The sequence below is a fragment of the Panthera leo genome, chromosome B3 (genome assembly GCF_018350215.1).
Source record: "Panthera leo isolate Ple1 chromosome B3, P.leo_Ple1_pat1.1, whole genome shotgun sequence".
NCBI lineage: Eukaryota > Metazoa > Chordata > Mammalia > Carnivora > Felidae > Panthera > Panthera leo.
Genome location: NC_056684.1, coordinates 85,559,144 through 85,581,027, shown reverse-complemented (window position 1 = coordinate 85,581,027; position 21,884 = coordinate 85,559,144). Strand labels below are relative to the sequence as shown.

Below are 21,884 nucleotides of genomic sequence, written 5' to 3'. Positions count from 1 at the left end.
CTTTTGGATAAATACCCAGAAGTGGGCTTGCTAGATCATATCATAGTTCTATTGTTAATTTTGGAGGAACTCTATACTGTTTTCCAGAGTGGCTACACCATTTAAAACCCCCCACCAACAGTGTATGAGGATTCCAATTTCTCCCCATCCTTGCTAACACGTACTTTTATTTTTTTGAAAATAATCATCCTGACAGATGTGAAATGATATCTTGTGGTTTTGATCTACATTTCCCAGATAATTAGTGACTGAGCATTTCTTTATATACCTATTGGCCATATGTATGTCTTCTTTGAAAGAATGTCTATGCAAGTCTTTTGCCCATTTTAAAATCAGGCTATTAGCTTTCTTGGTACTGAGTTATAAAAGTTCCTTATATAGTTTATATTTTATATATCAACCCCTTTATAGATACATGATTTGCAAATATTTTCTCCCATCCCGTAGGTTGCCTTTTTGCTCTTTCGTTTCCTTTGCTGTTCAGAAGCTTTTTAGTTTGACATGATCCCACTTGTCTGTCCTTACTTTTGTTGCCTGTGCTTTTGGTGTCAAATCATTGCTAACATCAATGTCATGAAGCTTTACTCATGTTTTCTTCTAGGAGTTGTATGGTTTCAGGTCCCATATTTAAGTCTTTAATTTGTGTGTGTGTGGGGGGGCATAATATGTAGTTTCAATTTCATTCATTTGCATGTGGATTTCCAGTTTTACCAGCACCACTTGTCGAAGACTGCTCTTTCCCCATTGTGTATTCTTGACACTCTTGTTGAAGATTAGCTGGTCATATATGCTTGGATTTATTTCTGGTCTCTCTGGTCTGTCCCACTGGACTATATGTCTGTCTGTATGCCTGTGCCATAATGTTTTGTACTATACCTTTATGATATGCTTTGAAATTAGGAATTATAATGCCTCCAGCTTTGTTCTTCTTTCTTAGGATGGACTTGGGTATACTCAGTTGTAGAATTTTTTCCTATTTCTATGAAAACTGCCATTGGAGTTTTATAGAGATTGCATTGAATCTTTAGATCACTTTCGGTATTGTGGAAATTTTAACAATATTAACTATTCTAATCCATGAACATGAAATGTCTTCATTTGTGTTGCCTTTAATTTTTTTGACGTTTTATAGTTTTCAGTATTTAAGACTTTCACCTCCTTAGTTGAGTTTATTCCTAAGTATTTTATTCATTTTATCCGATTGAAATGGGAATGTTTTCCTAATTTCTTTTTAGATAGTTTGTGTGTAGTGTATAGAAACATGAGTGATTTCTGTATGTTGATTTTGTATCCTGTAACTTTACTGAATTTCTTTATTCTAATTTTTTTATGGAATCTTTAGGTTTTTCCCTATATATAAGTCCATGTTGTTTGTAACAGGGACAGTTTTACTTTTGATTTGGATGTTTTTTGTTTATTTTTCTTGCCTAATTTCTCTGATTAGGACTTCATTACTATGTTGAATAGAAGTGATGAGAGCAGGCATCTTTGCCTTGTTACTAATCTTAAAGGAAAAGCTTTCAGTTTTTCAACAGTAAAGTGTGATATTAGCTGTGGGCTTTACATGTATGGAGTTTATTATGTTGAGGGATTTGCCTTATGTTCCTTACCTTCTGAGGGTGTTGATCATGAAAGCAGGTTGAATTTTGTCAAATGTGTTTTCTGCATCAATTGAGAATATCATGTTATTTTTTTATCCTTTATTCTGTTAATGTGCTGTATCACATTAATTGATTTTGGTGTGTTGAAAAATCTTTGCATTCCAGAGATAAATCCCAGTTTATCACAGTGTATGATCCTTTTAATGTGCTGTTGAATTCAATTTGCTAGTATTTTATTGAGGATTTTAAATCTGTGTTTATCGGGAATCTCGGCCTGTAGTTTTTTAATTTTTTTCCTTGTGGTATCTTTAGCTTTGATATAAGGGTTACGCTAGTATCACAAAATGAATTGGAAGTGTTCTTTACTTTTTGATTTTTTGAAAGAATTCGAGAAGCATTGGTATTAATTCTTTATAAGTTTGGTAGAAACAATGTGAAACCATCTGGTCCTGGGCTTTCCTTTGTCTTCAGGTTCTTGATTGCTGATTAAATCTCCATACTAGTTATAGGTTTGTTCATACTTTCTATTTCTTCATGATTTAGTCTTGGAAGGTTGTTTCTAGGAATATATCTACTACTTCTAGGTTGTCCAGTTTCTTGGCATATAATCATTCATAGTAGTCTTTCATCCTTTTTAGTTCTGTGATGTCCGTTATAATGTCTCTTTTTTCATTTCTGATTTTGATTCTTATTTATTTATTTTAATATGAAATTTACTGTCAAATTGGTTTCCATACAACACCCAGTACTCATCCCAACATGTGTCCTCCTCAATGCCCATCACCCACTTTCCCCTCCCTCCCACCCCCATCAGCCCTCAGTTTATTCTGTCTTTAAGAGTCTCTTATGGTTTGCCTCCCTCCCTCTCTTTTTTTTCCCCTTCCCCTCCCCCATGGTCTTCTGTCAAGTTTCTCAGATCCACATAAGAGTGAAAACATATGGTATCTGTCTTTCTCTGTATGGTTTAATTCACTTAGCATACTCTCCAGTTCCATCCATGTTGCTACAAAAGGCTATATTTCATTCTTTCTCATTGCCAAGTAGTATTCCATTGTATATATAAACCACAACTTCTTTATCCATTCATCAATTGATGGACATTTAGGCTCTTTCCGTAATTTGGCTATTGTTGAAAGTGCTGCTATAAACATTGGGGACAAGTGCCCCATGCATCACCACTCCTGTATCCCTTGAGTAAATTCCTAGCAGTGCTATTGCTAGGTCATAGGGTAGACCTATTTTTAATTTTTTGAGGAACCTCCACACTGTTTTCCAGAGCAGCTGCACCAGTTTGCATTCCCACCAACAGTGCAAGAAAGGTCCCGTTTCTCCACATCCTCTCCAGCATCTATAGTCTCCTAATTTGTACATTTTAGCCACTCTGACTGGCATGAGGTGATATCTCAGTGTGGTTTTGATTTGTATTTCCCTTATGAGGAGAGACAATGAGCATCTTTTCATGTGCCTGTTGACCATCTGGATGTCTTCTTTAGAGAAGTGTCTATTTATGTCTTCTGCCTATTTCTTCACTGGATTATTTGTTTTTCGGGTATGGAGTTTGGTGAGGTCTTTATAGATTTTGGATTCTAGCCCTTTGTCTGATATGTCATTTGCAAATATCTTTTCCCATTCTGTCAGTTGCCTTTTAGTTTTGTTGATTGTTTCTTTTGCAGTGCAGAAGCTTTTTATCTTCATGAAGTCCCAATAGTTCATTTTTGCTTTTAATTCCCTTGCCTTTGGAGATGTGTCAAGTAAGAAATTGCTGCGGCTGAGGTCAGAGAGGTTTTTTTCCCGCTTTCTCCTCTAGGGTTTTGATGGTTTCCTGTCTCACATTCATGTCCTTCATCCATTTTGAGTTTATTTTTGTGAATGGTGTAAGAAAGTGGTCTAGTTTCATTCTTCTGCATGTTGCTGTCCAGTTCTCCCAGCACCATTTGTTAAAGAGACTGTCTTTTTTCCATTGGATGCTCTTTCCTTCTTTGTCAAAGATTAGTTGGCCATACTTTTGTGGGTCCAATTCTGGAGTCTCTATTCTATTCCATTTGTCTATGTGTCTGTTTTTGTGCCAATACCATGCTGTCTTGATGATTACAGCTTTGTAGTAGAGGCTAAAGTCTGGGATTGTGATGTCTCCCACTTTGGTCTTCTTCTTCAACATTACTTTGGCTATTCAGGGTCTTTTGTGGTTCCATACAAATGTTAGGATTGCTTGTTCTAGCTTCGAGAAGAATGCTGGTACAATTTTGATTGGGATTGCATTGAATGTGTAGATTGCTTTGGGTAGTATTGACATTTTAACAATATTTATTCTTCCAATCCATGAGCATGGAATGTTTTTTCATTTCTTTGTATCTTCTTTAATTTCCGTCATAAGCTTTCTATAGTTTTCAGCATACGGATCTTTTACATCTTTTGGTTAGGTTTATTCCTAGGTATTTTATGCTTCTTGGTGCAATTGTGAATGGGATCAGTTTCTTTCTTTGTCTTTCTGTTGCTTCATTATTAGTGTATAAGAATGTAACTGATTTCTACACATTGATTTCGTATCCTGTGACTTTGCTGAATTCATGTATCAGTTCTAGCAGACTTTTGGTGGAGTCTGTCAGGATTTCCATGTATAATATCATGTCATCTAAAAAAAGTGAAAGCTTGACTTCATCTTTGCCAGTTTTGATGCCTTTGATTTCCTTTTGTTGTCTGATTGCTGATGCTAGCACTTCCAACACTATGTTAAACAACAGCGGTGAGAGTGGACATCCCTGTTGTGCTCCTGATCTCAGGGGGAAAGCTCTCAGTTTTTCCCCTTTGAGGATGATATTAGCTGTGGGCTTTTCATAAATGGCTTTTATGATGTTTAAGTATGTTCCTTCTATCCCTAATTTCTTGAGGGTTTTTATTAAATTTTGTCAAATGCTTTTTCTGCATAGATTGACAGGATCATATGGTTCCTATCTTTTCTTTTATTAATGTGATCTATCACATTGATTGATTTCTGAACATTGAACCAGCCCTGAAGCCCAGGAATGAATCCCACTTGATCCTGGTGAATAATTCTTTTTGTATGCTGTTGAATTCAATTTGCTAGTATCTTGTTGAGAATTTTTGCATTCATATTCATCAGAGATATTGGCCTATAGTTCCCTTTTTTTGCTGGGTTTCTGTCTGGTTTGGGAATCAAAGTAATGCTGGCTTCATAGAATGAGTCTGGAAGTTTTCCTTCCCTTTCTATTTTTTGGAATAGCTTGAGAAGGATAGGTATTATCTCTGCTTTAAATATCTGGTAGAATTCCCCAGGGAAGCCTTCTGGTCCTGGACTCTTATTTGTTGGGAGATTTTTGATAACTGACTCAATTTCTTTGCTGGTTATGGGTCTGTTCAAATTTTCTGTTTCTTCCTGTTTGAGTTTTGGAAGTGTGTGGGTGCTTAGGAATTTGTCCATTTCTTCCAGGTTGTCCAGTTTGTTGGCATATAATTTTTCATAGTATTCCCTGATAATTGCTTGTATTTGTGAGAGATTGGTTGTAATAATTCCATTTTCATTCATGATTTTATCTATTTGGGTCATCTCCCTTTTCTTTTTGAGAAGCCTGGCTAGAGGTTTATCAATTTTGTTTATTTTTCTCAAAAAAACAACTCTTGGTTTCATTGATCTGCTCTACAGGTTTTTTAGATTCTATATTGTTTATTTCTGTCCTGATCTTTATTATTTCTCTTCTTCTGCTGGGGTAGGGGTATCTTTGCTGTTCTGCTTCTATTTCCTTTAGGTGTGCTGTTAGATTTTGTATTTGGGATTTTTCTTGTTTCTTGAGATAGGCCTGGATTGCAATGTATTTTCCTCTCAGGACTGCCTTTGCTGCATCCCAAAACATTTGGATTGTTATGTTTTCATTTTCATTTGTTTCCATGTATTGTTTAATTTCTTCTCTAATTGCCTGGTTGACCCATTCATTCTCTAGTAGGGTGTTATTTAACTTCCATGCTTTTGGACGTTTTCCAGACTTTTTCCTGTGGTTGATTTCAAGTTTCATAGCATTGTGGTCTGAAAGTGTGCATGGTATGATCTCAATTCTTTTATACTTATGAAGGGCTGTTTTGTGACCCAGTATGTGATCTATCTTGGAGAATTTTCCATGTGCACTCGAGAAGCAAGTATATTCTGTTGCTTTGGGATGCAGAGTTCTAAATATATCTATCAAGTCCATCTGATACAATGTATCATTCAGGGCCCTTGTTTATTTATTGATTCTGTGTCTAGATGATCTATCCATTGTTGTAATTGGGGTATTAAAGTCACCTGCAATTACCACATTCTTATCAATAAGGTTGCTTATGTCTGTGATTAATTGTTTTATATATTTGGGGGCTCCTGTATTCGGTGCGTAGACATTTGTAATTGTTAGCTCTTCTTGATGGATAGACCCTGTAATTATTATATAATGCCCTTCTTCATCTCTTGTTACAACCTTTAATTTAAAGTCTAGTTTGTCTGATATAAGTATGGCTACTCCAGCTTTCATTTGACTTCCAGTAGCATGATAGATAGTTCTCCATCCCCTCACTTTCAATCTGAAGGTGTCCTCAGGTCTAAAATGAGTCTCTTGTAGACAGCAAATAGATGGGTCTTGTTTTTTTTTATCCATTCTGATACCCTGTGTCTTTTGGTTGGAGCATTTAGTCCATTTACATTCAGTGTTATTATTGAAAGATATGGGTTTAGAGTCACTGTGATGTCTGTAGGTTTCATGCTTGTAGTGATGTCTCTGGTACTTTGTGGTCCTTGTAACATTTTACTCACAAAATCCCCCTTAGCCTCTCTTGTAGGGATGATTTAGTGGTGATGAATTCCTTCAGTTTTTGTTTGTTTGGGAAAACCTTTATCTCTCATTCTATTCTGAATGACAGAGTTGCTGGATAAAGGATTCTGGGCTGCATATTTTTTTCTGTTCATCACATTGAAGATTTCCTGCCATTCCTTTCTGGCCTGCCAAGTTTCAGTAGATGGGTCTGCTAGTACCATCATGTGTCTATCTTTGTAAGTTGGGGCCTGTTTATCCCTAGGTGCTTTCAGAATTCTCTCTTCATCCTTGTATTTTTCCAGTTTCACTATGATATGTCATGCAGAAGATCGATTCAAGTTACATCTGAAGGGAGTTCTCTGTGCCTCTTGGATTTCAATGCCTGTTTCCTTCCCCAGATCAGGGAAGTTCTCAGCTATGATTTGTTCAAGTACACCTTCAGCCCCTTTCTTTCTCTCTTCTTCTTCTGGAATTCCTATGATACGGATATTGTTCTGCTTGATTGCTTCACCTAGTTCTCTAATTCTCCCCTCATACTCCTGGATTTTTTTATCTCTCTTTTCCTCAGCTTCCTCTTTTTCCATAATTTTATGTTCTAATTCACCTATTCTCTCCTCTGCCTCTTCAATACGTGCTATGGCCGCCTCCATTTTATTTTGCACCTCATTTATAGCATTTTTTTAGTTCCTCATGACTATTTTTTAGTCCCTTGATCTCTGTAGCAATAGATTCTCTGCTATCCTCAATGCTTTTTTAAAGCCCAGCAATTAATTTTATGACTATTATTCTAAATTCTTGTTCTATTGCGTAAATCAGTTTTGATCAATTCGTTAGCTGTCACTGCTTCCTGGAGTTTCTTTTGAGGAGAATTCTTCCGTTTGGTCATTTTGGGTAGTCCCCGAGGTAGCTCCAAACGGCAGGGCACTTCCCCTGTGCTGTAGGGAGAAACTTGTGTTGGTGGGCGGGGCCACAGTCAGACCCGATGGCTGCCCCCTGGCCACCACTGGGGCCACAGTCAGACTGGTGTGTACCTTATCTTCCCCTCTCCCAGGAGCAGGACTCACTGTGGTGTGGTGTGGCCCCTGTCTGGGCTGCTTGCACACTGCCAGGCTTGTGGTACTGCTTCGATGGGTCTGGCCAAGGGCATATTAGATGGGGTAGATCAACAAGGTGCACAGGGGTGGGAGAGGCAAGCTTAGCTCGCTTTGCCATCAGTGGCCCCCTGCAGGAGGGGCCCTGCAGCACCGGGAGGGAGGCAGGCCCATCGGAGGGATGGACCCAGAGAAGCACAGCGTTGGGCATTCGCACGGTGCTGGCAAGTTCGGTGATGGGAACTGGTTCCCTTTGGAATTTCAGCTAGGGGATGGGAGAGAGAAATGGCGCTTGCCAGCGCCTTTGTTCCCCCACCAAGCTCTGTCCTTCTGGGGCTCAAGAACTCTCCCTCCAGGTGTCCTCTTGCCCTCCCTGCAATCCGTGAGCAGAGCTGTTGACTTTTAAAATTCCAGATGTTAAGTCCCGCTGGCTGTCAGAACTCATGCAGTCCATCCCCTCCTCTTTTGCAAGCGAGAATTCCGGGGCTCTGCCTTGCCGGGCAGGCTGCCCCTCCGCCGCCCGGCTCCCTCCCGCCAGTCCGTGTAGCACTTACCGCCTCTCTGCCCTTCCTACCCTCTTCTGCGGGCCTCTTGGCTTGGCTTGGCTCCGGAGTGTCCGTTCTGCTAGTCTGCTGGTGGTTTTCTGGGTTATTTAGGCAGATGTGGGTGGAATCTAAGCAATCAGCAGGACGAGGTGAGCCCAGTGTCCTTCTACGCTGCCATCTTCTCAAAACATCAATTCTTCTCATTTTAACTTTATTAGTCTTGCTGAGGGTTTGCCACTTTTATCTTTTCAAAAAATGAACTCAATTTCATTTTTTTTCCTTTTTTTTTCTAGTTTCTATTTATCCCTGCTCTAATCGTTATTATTACTTTCCTTCTGCTAATTTTGGACTGAATTTTTTCTTCTTTTTTCTAGCTCCTTGAGCTGTAAAATTAGGTTGTTTATTTGAGATCTTTTTTTAATGTTTATTTATTTTGAGGGGGAGAGAGAGAGAGACAGAGACAGAACATGAGTGGGTTAGGGGCAGAGAGAGACAGAATCTGAAGCAGCTCCAGGCTCTGAGCTGTCAGCACAGAGCCCAAAGCGGGGTTCGAACTCACAAACTATGATATTAGGACCCGAGCCAAAGTTGGAAGCTCAACCGACTGAGCCACCCAGCACCCCTAGATTTTCTCTTTTAATGTAGATGTTTATCACTATGGAGTTACCTCTGAGTATTCTTTTACTACGTCCCGTAAGTTTTTCTTTTCCTTTTATCTATATTGTCTTTTCATTTATATTTGTCTCAAGTTATTTTCTACTTTCTTTTTTGACCCATTGGTTGTCTGATAGTATGTTGTTTCCTCAGGGTGAAGCAGGCAGCTGCCATCTTTGTCTGCTCTGTGCTGAGAAAGGGGAGGACTATGAAACCTCCATTTCAGTTCTCCCCCAGGTAGCTAAACCTGTCAGAACTCCACAACTTGCCGGAAAGATGCCAGTTTTGGGGGCCTCCCCAGAGAAGTTGGGATGTTGGACACAGAGATCAAGAAGTGACTAAGTTTTTAAGAGGCAGAGAAGCTAGGTACTTTCTCACAGGACTTTGAGAGTGAAAGCCCAAGAGTAACCTCCTTCTCCCTACAGAATATTTCCCCTGCACTTTGTTCACATCCCCACATTCTTATCACATTGTACTGTAATACTTGATAATTAATGCCCTCCCACCCCCTTTCTGGATCATTTACCTTCACACTCACCTCTAGCACCCAGTGTAGGACCAGGCATATATAGACATCCAGTAAAATGTTTGCTGGATGAATAAACAAAAAATGAATGATGGATAGAAACAATATGATATAATGCTTAAGAATATATGGTTGAGAATCAGAAGAACATGAGTTCAAATCCAGGCTCTACCTCTTGTAAGCAGTGTGATCTTGGACAACTGATTTAACTCTCTCAGTCTCGTGTCCTTATCTGTAAAATGGTGTTACATACCAATCCACAGGGTTCTTATGTTTTGTATATATTTTTTGAATATAAGATGGTATCTTGGGGGCACCTGTGTGGCTCAATCAGTTGAGTGTGTCCAACTCTTGCTCTCGTTTCAGGTCTTGATCTCAGGGTGATGAGTTCAAGCCCCATATTGGGCTCTATGCTGGGCATGGAGCCTACCTAAAAAAAAAAAAAAAAAAAATGGTGTCTAGCAATAAGTAACTATTAATTAATAGTACCATTATTTCTCATGAAAGTTATGAAAAATAATACAAGTATTATATCACATGTATGTTTCTATTTTTGCTATTAATTTAATTGTGATGTGTTATCATTATTGACAGAAATGCTTGAGTGATTCACTGATGGCCAGTACAGAATGACCTATTCAGATTATGTGACAGGTATCACTCATACCCAAAACCTCACAGTGGGCATTCTTGCTTTGGACTGAGTTGGGGGTAGGAGAGGTGGAAAGAGTTAATAGCATTGCCTTTAGCTCTGCAACCTTAAATAAAGCCCTGTTTCCACCAAAGAAAGCTTTACAGTCCTCCCCAGCACATCCAGAGCTTGTCGGAGCATCTCTTACCCAACCCAAAGATACAGAGAGATGAACCATAAACTTCCAGTTGACCAGTGGTTCTCAGACTTTAGTGTCCGGCAGAGTAATTGGGAGGACTCGTTTAAACAGATTGCTGAGCTCCATTGCCATCAGTAGGCCTGGGATAGGACCCCAATTTTTATTTCTAAGAAGTTCCCATGTAGTATTGATGATAATGGTTCAAGCACCATACTTTGAGAAACACTGAGTTCATAGAAATGGTTACGAGTAACCTGAGTCCAGGGCAGGAATGTGTGTAGAAATCTTTCCACTAAGGTGAATTGCCTGATAACCCCTGTGAAGATGAGGGCTTTCTTTTTTCGGCCCCAGTGTTTTCAACCCTGACCTCCCTCTTCTTACTTTATAAATTTATTGGTAGAGGAAATAGTTTCATGAAGTTTTTCTAAGCTTTTATGAGCCTGACAAAATCTATAGACACTCTTTCCAGAAAAACCCATCTACACATACACAGAAGCATTGCTTATAATTTCAAGTGGTGCTGGGACACCTCTCCCACCAGCCTAGCCACTGACTCTAAAGAGTATCAGTAGAAAAAAACATGCCGTAGGGGCACCTGGGTGGCTCAGTCACTTAGGCATCCAACTTCAGCTCAGGTCATGATCTTGCAGTTTGTGTGTTTGAGCCCCATGTGGGCCTCTGTGCTGACAGCTCAGAGCCTGGAGCCTGCTCTGGATTCTGTGTTTCCCTCTCATTCTGTCTCTCTCTCTCTCTCTCAAAAATAAACAAACATTAAAAAAAAAAAAAAGAAAAAGACAGGGTGCCTGTGTGGCTTAGCCGGTTAAGCATCCGGCTTTGGCTCAGGTCATGATCTCAACAGTTCGTGAGTTCAAGGCCCATGTCGGGCTCTGTGCTGACAGCACAGAGCCTGGAGCCTGCTTTGAATTCTGTGTTTCCCTCTGTCTCAGCTCCTCCCCGGCTTACCCTCTGTCTGTCTGTCTCTCTCTCTCTCTCTCAAAAATGAATAAACATTAAAAATTTAAAAAAAGAAAAATTATGACCTAACACAAAGCCTTGGTTCATATGGATGTAACAAAAATTCCCTTCTTATAATTAATCTTTCAGTTACCTCATTTTTAAAACAGGAATAATAATAATAATAGTTCTTACATCAAAGTTTTTGTGAAGATTAACTGATATAATACATGAAAGGGCATAGTTTAAAAACCAAAAACACTGAATATTACCTTTTTCTCTCTGTAGTCTTGCTACAATAATCCTCATTCTTCAGGCAAGTGGGTGCCTCTCCCTACTAAGAAAAGATCAGGAAGTATAAGAAAAAAGAGCCTAGGAGTAATGTTTCAAGACCTTACTCTATGCCCATCACATTCTTCCGCTAAGATCTGGTCACAGGCTGCCGTATCATGGTTCTCCCTGTGAGCCACTGAGCAATGGGATCTAGCAAGCCCAGGCTTAGCTCTGTGACATTAGAGTCTCAATTTATTTGCCCTGAAATACTTTTCTTTACAAATGCCCAATGCCCTGTCGTGTCCCCATGTTAGTGTCCCCATGTAAAGTTCTAGTAGAGGTTCGTTTCTAGGATAGAAGATGCTGAATCTTGAGAAGTAATGATTAAGGGCTAGACCTGATTCTCACTGCTTCTACAAAAATAACTGAACAAGTACCTCGATAAGCCAATCAGCAGACATTTGTTTAGTGCCTACTGTGTACACTGTGTAATAGGTGACCCAAAGAGAAGTAACACATGTCTCTAGGCGGTGCCAACTCACAAGCCAGCAGGGACGAGAGATATGTGCAAAAGTAAGCCAGACACAAAGTGAGCCTTAGCAAGGGCAATGATTGTGGTTCATTCAGGAGTTCAAGAGTACAGAAGAGGGAGAAATCAGTTTTGACAGGGATCCATTAAAGTGTCTTGGGCAAGGTGGGAATCAAGCTGAACTCTAAGGTGGAGTGTGACCACATTAGGTGACTGTAATGGAGAAGGACATTATAGGCTGTGTAAGCCATTTGAAGAAAAGAGTTAGAAAAGTGCTCGGCTTAACTTTGAACGATTATGATTTACCCAGGGTGACTATAGTATGGGAGTGGGGTGGAGGTGTAGAACTTGAGGCTGGAGAGAGAAGTTGGAAGCATATGGTAGGAAAGAAACCAAAGGCCAAGTGAGGAGCTTTGGCTTTACTCTCTGTTCAGTGGGGAAGGATTGAGGATCTTTGGGACCAGGAGCAGATCTGCTTTTCCAAATAAGAGAGCCTGGTGCCACTGTGAAGAATAGATGATAGAGAGCAAAAAGAAAACAAGACCTGGTAAGGTAACAGGAACCTAAGCCACAGCAGTGGGACACAGGGGACACAGGGGAGAGGTATGTTGAGTGGCTGCATTTTGAGAATGGGCGATGACATGTAGAAAAAAAAAAAAAAAAAGCAGAGGCAAGCTGAGAGGGTTCTTCTTGGCACACCCAAGTCCCAGGCGAGGTTGCTGCATAAAGCAGACCATGGGTTCCAAGGACGAAACTGGCAAAGGGCCCAGAGACCAGGTGGTGAGGAATACCTCTTGGCTGTCCCAAGAAGTCTTCTCCTTCCTTGAATGCCCAGAAGGGTAGCAACTGACCATCTGCTTTGCCTGCGTGGAATATCAAAATCACTGATTCCGGGACATGGGTCCTCAGCTTGGCAGCTTCAGAAGTCCTGGGGATCTTTTAAAATCATTTTCAGGCCCTTTCCCATGTGATTTTGATCCGGGAACCTGACATGGGGCCCAGGCATCCACGTTTTGCAATGCTCTCAGGTGATTCTGTTGCACATCTGTTTTGGGAAACCACTGTGGACCTTACAACTAGTCTGGAAAGTGTATAGCAACCCTGGGCTCAACACGTACTTGTGCTAATGAACACTGTGATAGGCTGAAGACTTTCGGTTTTGGCCTCCAGCAGTGACTTTTAGCACAGTGCCCTTCATCAAGTGCCGAACACCACCCCCGACCTCTAGTCCTCGGTGAACACATCAGGAGATGGGAGAGGCCGCATGCTTGACAGGGTCCTCCAAACGTCCCAAAAGGGCAGTGTTCGTACAAGCCATCATTTCCACCCTTGTCCTCAATTCAAAAAGGAGAGCTGATGGGGCGCCTGGGTGGCTCAGTCAGTTAAGTGGCTGACTTCGGCTCAGGTCATGATCTCGCGGTCCGTGAGTTCGAGCCCCGTGTCGGGCTCTGTGCTGACAGCTCGGAGCCTGGAGCCTGCTTTGGAGTCTGTGTCTCCCCCTCTCTCTGACCCTCCCCTGTTCATGCTCTGTCTCTCTCTGTCTCAAAAATAAATAAAAGTTAAAAAAAAAATTTAAAAAAAAAAAAAAGAGCTGGGCTGTGTCACAGGGATACCGTAAGAGAATCTTATTACAGGATGTTTTGAGACTCTACAAAACAGGCTACATAATAACACTGTCCATTTTCTGCCAGGCTTATCCAACGTTCATAGCACTTTTATTGCTATTATTGTTTTTATTTTTCAGGAAAATAATACAGTACAAAGGTAAGGCAGGTGTTAAACTTGTCCCTCTACACACTGGGCTCTGTGTGATTTGGTGACTTGTGCAAGGTCAGACAAACCAGAGCCAGGCCCGAACACCCCATCCTTCTGAGCCCCGGTTCTGCTTCTGGGCCATGATGGAGAAGGGTAACATAAAGGCATTTTTCTCTCCTTGTAAAAGAGAAAAAAATGGGGGGAGGGGGAATTATTTAAACACACCTCACTCATACTGCAATCACTGCATTGTTTTTCCTGTTGAAACACCCTGTTGGTTTTTAAATCCCTTTAAACCTACCCGGCACCTGTATGGCCCAGATCCAAGAATTATTACCGAACCCTTCACTTTTTATATTTAGCCACATAGGGGCTTCTGTGATGGTATCTGGCTCTTGGTTCTGTTGAAAATTTCAGAGCTTCCAAGAGTTTTCTTCTTCCAGAGAAGCTAGAAGCATGCAATGCTCAAACATGACTTTTTAAGTAAGTGGGGTATGTCCCTCCACTTATGTTCTCCTTCTGGGTAAAACAGCATCACGGCACTACCCTGTACTGTTCCTGTGTGAAGATACTCCCGAAATACTGACCAAATGAGAGGGCAGGAGAAAGATGGGGGGGGGGGGGTCTTCATGAGCTTCTGCATGGTTTGTGGGATGACCTCTCTTCAGGGCAAGAACTGAGGCTGAAAACATAATGAGAACTTCCCAGCAAATTCATTATAACAAAGCATAATGTGAGCTCACTGGGCACAAAAATAGGTTGAAGGAAAGTGACTCCCACATAAGACCTAATTAAATACTTTGATGTCAGAAAGCAGAGCAGGGAGGGTAGAAAATCAAATCCGACCAAAGTAGAGGACCTAAATTCAAATAGGAGAAATTTCTCTCCCTCTGTCTCCCTCTCCTCTCCTCTCTCTCTCTCTCTCTCTCTCTCTCTCTCTCTCTCTGTCTCTTCTCTTCTCTCTCCCCACCACCTTCTCTGTGCCTCTCTCTCTCCTTCTCTTCCTTTGCCACGAAGGAAGAATAAGACTCAGGAACAATAGGTTGTAAATTCTTCAGCCAATTAGTCCAGTGACTTACTACTGTTTATAATGCACAGAATGTCACAGGCTGTTTTGCAGCCTCCCCAAGTTGGTTTGTTAATAACAGGAAGCTAGCACTTCTCAGTACAGTGGATCAGCTACACGTGAAAATAAATGCAAAAAACCTGGAGGGGAATAGCAGCAGACCAAGAGTAGCCTTGATTTAATTTAACATTTGGGGGTCCACACACAAATGAGCATTTTAGTAGGCTTCATGGTGGAAGTTGCTGTCATTTGTAAAATATTCTGGCCAATTAGCTAATAGTGTGCTTGGATTTCTCCTGTTTTGATACAGTAATACTAAGTACATTGTGAAGCCCAATTATACAAATCATCCCCATATGCCATACCAGTCTTTCTTTATGAACTGTGTTTATAAATCCTGTGTGAGGAAATGTGTACTTCAGCAATTTAGACCATGTGTAAAAACATAGCCAATGGGATTGTCAAGAAAACAAGTTCCAGCCTAGGAAATCCTAATGTGTTCCGCTGGAATAACAGGAGGGTGCCGGGGAGTGCAATGCTCTGCTTAAATACATATTGCTTTATAGTGTTTAGCCAATTTAGGGGCTTCCGCTTCCCTTTCTGTTATTTTATTCTTCTTTTCTTTTAGGATCCAACCTTGGAGTTTTTGAGAAAATTTGGGATTGGTCTTCTCTCGGGCACAATAGCCTCAGTCATTAACATCCCTTTTGATGTTGCCAAAAGTAGGATTCAAGGGCCTCAGCCAGTTCCTGGAGAGATCAAGTACAGAACCTGTTTTAAAACAATGGCAACAGTCTACCAGGAAGAAGGGTAACATTCTTATTTTAATAAATGTGCAGGATTCACGTATTATTAAAGCTATATTGTGCTTCCATTTTGACGAGAGCCATTAAACCCTCCGAAATTGGGTGTGTGTTGGAAAAGCTCTAATGAATGACAAACTTTGTGAGATAACACAGTAAGGAAATGTTGGCAACGAGTTCTGACACCATCAAGAACCTCAGGCCACCGTCCTACAATCCGCTGTATGTTTGAGAATGCGAAGATGAGCCTTTTGCTTGTCAGTTTGCACAATATGCTCTAATACACCCTGCTAACGTGTGGGCAGGAGAGTGAGTGTCTTCCAACTGTAAATCTAATCAAAATGTCACCTCATTATATTCTCCTGGGGGAATTAAACACGAGAGTTCTGTGCAAGGGGTTTTCTTTCAAAAATGTGAAGTACAGGTTTTTTTCTGCTAGTGTTTTTGAGTCTTACATTTGTCTCTTCATACCTCTTCTCCCAGATCTTATTCTCAAGTAAGCAAGTAATATTTTATTTCGAAGCTATATCATATTTCCTTTTGTGCAGACTGAGTCTGTGGTCTTTTAAATTCGATTACAAAAGTCATTTTGTCCATGTACACAGCTGTCTTGAAAGTAAGACCTGTGTTCAGAGCAAAAGCCATCTCACTGATGAAAGTCCTATTTCTGGTGGAGATGATCAGCAGAGCTTGGGCCTTAAAGAATTGATTAACTCTTTCCCTTTGTCCAATTTGCTGCAGAAGACGCATAGCCAGATATTTTTTGGTCTGCGATATGTGTAACTTCAAATAAATGTTCTCGTAGATGCTGCGTCAGCAGCTCCATAAAGCTGAGGTACAACCCCATTTTCTTTTCAGAGTTATGAATGTTGCTCTTTCCCTTCCTGTTGTAGGATTTTAGCTTTGTACAAAGGCCTGCTTCCCAAGATTATGAGGCTTGGACCAGGTAATGATGTTTTTATTACTTATATCCTCCCTTCTTTATTGTTCTAGTGTCGCTTTTTTTTGTGTGTCTATCGGCAACACATTAAGTTTATCACACTGTGAAAGATGGAAATCTTGAGGATATAAAGTTGTCTAGGAGTATTCAAGACATTAAAGGTATCCATTAGAAATGTTTTCTTAAAAAAAAAATGTTTTCCACCTCTGTGTATAAGGTACTATTTAAGGCCTTGCTAGAGACTGATAGAAGCCAAAAAGCCCAGCTTAAGTCAATAGAAAAGGATCCACAGCCAGTTGAAGTTTGAGTGAGCACAGAGATGTACATACAGTGGCTTCTGGCTACAGGAAAGGATTCTCAGTGAGTGAGGGAGCAGCCCGATAAAACTTTCCTGGTGCCCCAGGTTCATTCTTGTTCCTGCCTCAGCTTCATTTCAAAAACAGAAAAGAGGGATAACTTGCCTCCACAAATGGCAAGAACCACTTGGCTTCGCAATCACCTGTGAGTTGTGAATACCGTCCAGGGAGCTGTGGCGCTGCGGCCTAGCACTCACCTTCTGGGCCTCTGTCAGCATGACGGTGGAGGCTCCTGGCTCAGGGCCTCACCTCAGGATGCCAGCCCACAAAATAAAGCCGGCTGCCATTCCCACAGGGAGAGTCAGCTGCCTCTATGTAAATAGATGAGAAAATAACTGCTGCAGACCCAACTGCCTGGGCAAATAGTCTTGGGTTATAAGCAACCTTCTGTATAAGGACAGAGGTATGCACCAGCCCACATATTTTTTTAACCAGGCCACACTCACCTGCTTAGGCATCCTAGTATTCTTTCCCAGAAGTGTCACCTGCTCCTCTCCTCTCTCCCTTTCCCATTCCTCCCTTTTAACAGCAATGTCCTCCTGCCCAACCACAGTCACACACAGGCATGTTGACCATCAAATCTCAGCCCAGTGAACCAGCATTTCTACCAATGTGAGGATAGAGAACAATGGTCTGTAAACTGAAGGCAGTGAACAGCTCACACTTTCACATATTTAAAAAAAATTTTCTTTTAATGCTTATTTCTTTTTAAGGGAGAGACAGAGTGTGAGCTGGGGAAGGGGCAGAGAGAGAGGGAGACACAGAGTCTGAAGCAGACTCCAGGCTCCGAGCTGTCAGCACAGAGCCCGACGCGGGGCTCGAACTCACCAACCGCGAGATCATGACCTGAGCCGCAGTCGGACGCTTAACCGACTGAGCCAGCCAGGCATCCCCACACTGACACGTATTTAGAAAACACTTCCACAATTCCCAATCCACCGATCCCAACCTGTCTAGTCATATAAGCATGGATTTTGCTCCACATTTGAGATTCGGACTTGCCTCCCGTTAGTCATTGGCTCGTGTGTAAAAACAAAGCCAATTGTAAAGAATCTTGGTGATTCTGTGCAACTCTGTCTGCACGTATGTGGTGTTTTCCCTTCACCGCACAGTAAAAACCTGCTGGTAGACCTAGTATTAGAGAAAATCATAGGAATGACCCTAACCCAGCTTTCTCAGGAGGCGATGGGCCTAAAAGGAGTGGTGATCAGGGAGAGTTTACCTAAAACAGTAATTGACTGGAACCTTAATCCCAAACTCTTAAATAATCTGACCCCAAGGTTTGTTAGAGACTTGCAAATGTTTGGTTGGCTTCTCAAATGTTTTTGCATGAGGTGTCCTGAGTTGATATGTGTTAAATACGATGAAATGGGTTGCTGTGAATGTACTATCCAGGCTAAACACAACTGTGAATGACTGGAAATCTCGTTCAAGGACCAGGCCCCCACTCACATCTAAGTCCTCCAAACATGCAAGCCCTAGCAACTTGAAAGGTAGAGAGAAAGGGGTGACATTTGACTTAAGGACAAGATTTTTTCAGAGAGAGTGAAAAATGAAAGAAAGGTAAATCTGCAACTTTTATCACTCGTAGTAGGGAAGCATCTCACCTTTTTTATAACAGCCTCAGCAGCCTCTGTGTGGCTAACAACCAGTTACCTCCCATGAAAAGAGAATTGTGAAGTCTGTGGGTCAAACTCCAGACATCACTAGGCTGAAAACTAACCCAATTCTGCATGTTCTTGTCTTATACTGAGAACAGTTAAGAAGAGTAAACACAGCAATTACATAGATATTAACAGCCCTGTGTTAGTGGGTCGTCTTTGTTTGCCAGAGTACCAAGAAGGCTACAGCAGCTGAGAGGGGTCTAATAGAGTATCTTCATGGGTTAAAAATGAAAATTACAGGCAGGTAATTATCTTTGGTATAAGGTTACACAAACATGTGTGGCCTGTAGATTAAAAAAACACACACTCACACACAGATGGCAGTGTGTACAAAATAACTAAGATCAAAATCAAGTTCTGGTTGTTTTCGTCAGAAGTCCATCTTCTATTCGTGCAGCCGAGTCTTCTTAAAGTTGTGCTCAGGGTATCTGTCCACATTTTTCACACAGACATGAGAGGATACATAGATTATATTCAAGAGCATGGAGATGTGCCATTTACGGCATCAGACAGAACACCAAATCATCCACATGCAAATGCCTCTCCTGATTTCTTGGTATTCTGCAACCTGGGTGCTTAGTTTTATCATAGTCTTGTTGACATATTACATAGCAAGCCTCTTTGAAGCAAGTTAGAGAACTCTTCTCTTTCAAGATGAATGGTGGTCTTATGGCACCCAAACCCCACTACCAAATTTTCAAGTGTGATACATTTATATGAGGTGGAGAAGAGGAAGAAAAACAAGAGGAGGATGAAAGCTAGCTATATTTTGTAATGCACATATTTTTAAATATTCAGAAGCTATTTTTCACATTGCAATCCAGTCTGAAGGCTGTAAGCGAAAGCTGGACTCATCTGTCAAGTACCCTCTTAGAGAGTTCCTTCTTGAATACAACTAGGACAATGTTAATTATGGACTGAAAAAGATAAATCCTTTGCCTACATATGAAAAATATGAAGGTTTGTTTGCAGGAAAGCCACATGCCCTTACATGACTAAATGTGTCTATATTTATTTACTTTTAAAAATTAAGAGTGCCTGAAAAAGAATCTGATGAGAAATGCTGAAAGTCACAGAAACTCATGGGGAAAAAATGTATTTGGAGACTCAAGATGGTCTTGATTTTGCTGTGAGAATTTTCCACAATAGTTTTACATCAGCGTATTAGAGCCCAAAGATTGGTGAGTCTAAGCAGCCCCTGCTTGATAGGCTAATGGGACTTCACAGATCCAGAAACCCAGTGGGGAAAAATGATGCTATTTTGCAGGATTTGAGATAAAAACCAGCTCTTTTCTTTTCTAGGTGGTGCAGTGATGCTGCTGGTTTATGAATACACCTATTCATGGCTTCAAGAGAACTGGTGATTACCTATGAAGTGTTGAAATAATGGATATTTGCTATACAGCACTGAGCTGATAATTGTAGAATTATAATTTACAATCTTATGTACAATTAAGGGGAAACAGTTTATTCATGAACTCTAGATTCATGAAAATCTATTTCGATACTCCAAAAATTATCTCTAGACAATTTGAGACAGTAGTTTTGGCCATATCCATAAATCTGTGAGAAGATAATATGAAGTAATGAGGTGTGTTAATCGAGCATAGAAATCAGATATAGTTCATAAAAGCAATATAAATTTCATGACCTGTATTCCTCTCACACTGATTCACAATGAAAATTCATTGTATTCATAATTACTTTTTTCCCCAAGATATCAAGAAATGCTTAAAGTCTTAAAAAAAAAATTAAGCCAAAATTTGAACAGTTCTTTTAAGGAATTCTTCCATAAATAATAACTAAAAGGCACAAGGAAAAGATTTTTAAAGTACACTAAAATGGCATTTTAAAAATATTGAATTTTATGTTAAAATTTAAATCCGTTGGTTTTCTTTAGAGTAATAATCTACATCACACCTCTACTTTCCCAAAGCTACTGGCACTGTTTTTTAAAGCAGTCATATTTTTAAATCATGATATGTGAAGTCTTTTAGGACAAATAGAAAACATGAAATTATGTTGAACTACTTTCCTTCACATAATTCCCTTTGAAAACAATTTTTGTTGCTGAAATAGTTTCATGTTAAATAACAATTTGGAACCACTCCTTGGGCCCATTTGTGCCGTGTTTGCATCCAAATATCTTTTTTCAGAACGCTTACCTATGCCATTCTTAAAAAGACTGTTTAAAGTACATTTCCAAATTATTAAAGTGACAGCTTCTGGTATGAAGTCATCTATCTGCAGTGTTAAAATGTGTATTATGAAGGGAAAAATGTTTCAAAATAGAAGTACGTTCTTGGCATTTCCAAAGATTCCTGTGCTAACATGCACTCCAAAAAAATAGCTCTTGGCACCGACAGAAACAAACTGGATTTTTTATTTGCCTCCTGAAATGATGCTACCTCAGTAGCTGACGTCAACAAAAATATCTGCACATTCTAGACGATACCTATTCTTTACTACTAAGGATTATTTCTACCATGAGGCTAGGTCACTGAAGCATTTTGAAAATAAAAAATAAAAGATAACATGGTAATTATTACTTTTTATTAATTTAGAGCATTTGAAGTATAAAAATAAAGGCTTTTTGACATACTGTATATACATACACAGCCTTCGGTTGTACATCCTTTCCAACGTGTTTTTTAATTTATATTTCAGCCCAATATTCAATAAGAGGGTCATTGAAAGTAGAAAGGAAAAAAAAAAAAAAAAACCAAGATGCGTCTGTCATACAACTGCATCCTATCCTTTGCAGGTAATGCTATTGCGGCCTGTGAGGGAGAGTACTGCCTGCATGGAGGCCATGAAATTGAACCTTTAACCTCTCCCTGTGAATGGGATAGGAAAGGACCTCTGAAGAGTGCATTTGCCAGTTTAAAAACAACACTTTTACCCCCTAAGAAACAAAGGAAATATGTCAACATTAGCCAATAATAACGTCTAAAAATTAAACAATCCCCATCCCATTTTCCTTCTCTTATTTTTAAAAGTAGCTTTAAATCATAACTTGCTTTGAATAGCAAGTTGTATTCTAGCTTTCTGTTGTCTTTAAGTTACTCCATGTGAATTCACTGTTGCTAAGAAAAGACCTGAGGGGAAGAAGAGAAGGAAAAAAAAAAAAAAATCTTGGTATCATTAATATTAGATTTTTTAAAAATACAAGAACCAGAAAAAATTATAAATAGAATAACAAGAGATTTCTTAATTTAGATAAATATTTCATTGTGTTTCATACAATTGAGTTTTTTAAAGACTCTTAATAGCCACCTAAAAATATCTGATAAAGGATAATTCTGTACCTTATGTCAGTTTTTCTGGATGGCAGGAGAGTCCCTGTACAGTATGGTTTTAAAGTCTTCACCAAAATATTGGACTGGTATCTTTGTTCCATTCGGTTTATAGTCTATTTTCTTACCAGACTGGGAACTCCAGATGTCAATAGGAGTTTTACAAGATCAAAGGAAGACTATGGCCCTGAGAGTTCATCTGCTC

At 40.1% G+C, this 21,884-nt stretch overlaps 1 protein-coding gene across 1 annotated transcript in view; it reads left to right on the top strand.

The window, feature by feature from the left end:
• Positions 1-20,925, top strand: part of SLC25A21 (solute carrier family 25 member 21) — a 485,962-nt gene extending 465,037 nt beyond the window's left edge. Inside the window, exons 8-10 of the mRNA XM_042943202.1 lie at positions 15,249-15,430; positions 16,317-16,369; positions 19,686-20,925. Coding sequence (XP_042799136.1) covers positions 15,249-15,430; positions 16,317-16,369; positions 19,686-19,747 — 297 coding nt within the window. The 3' untranslated portion in view covers positions 19,748-20,925. The remainder of the gene's footprint in view (positions 1-15,248; positions 15,431-16,316; positions 16,370-19,685) is intronic.
• Positions 20,926-21,884: the final 959 nt, after the last annotated feature.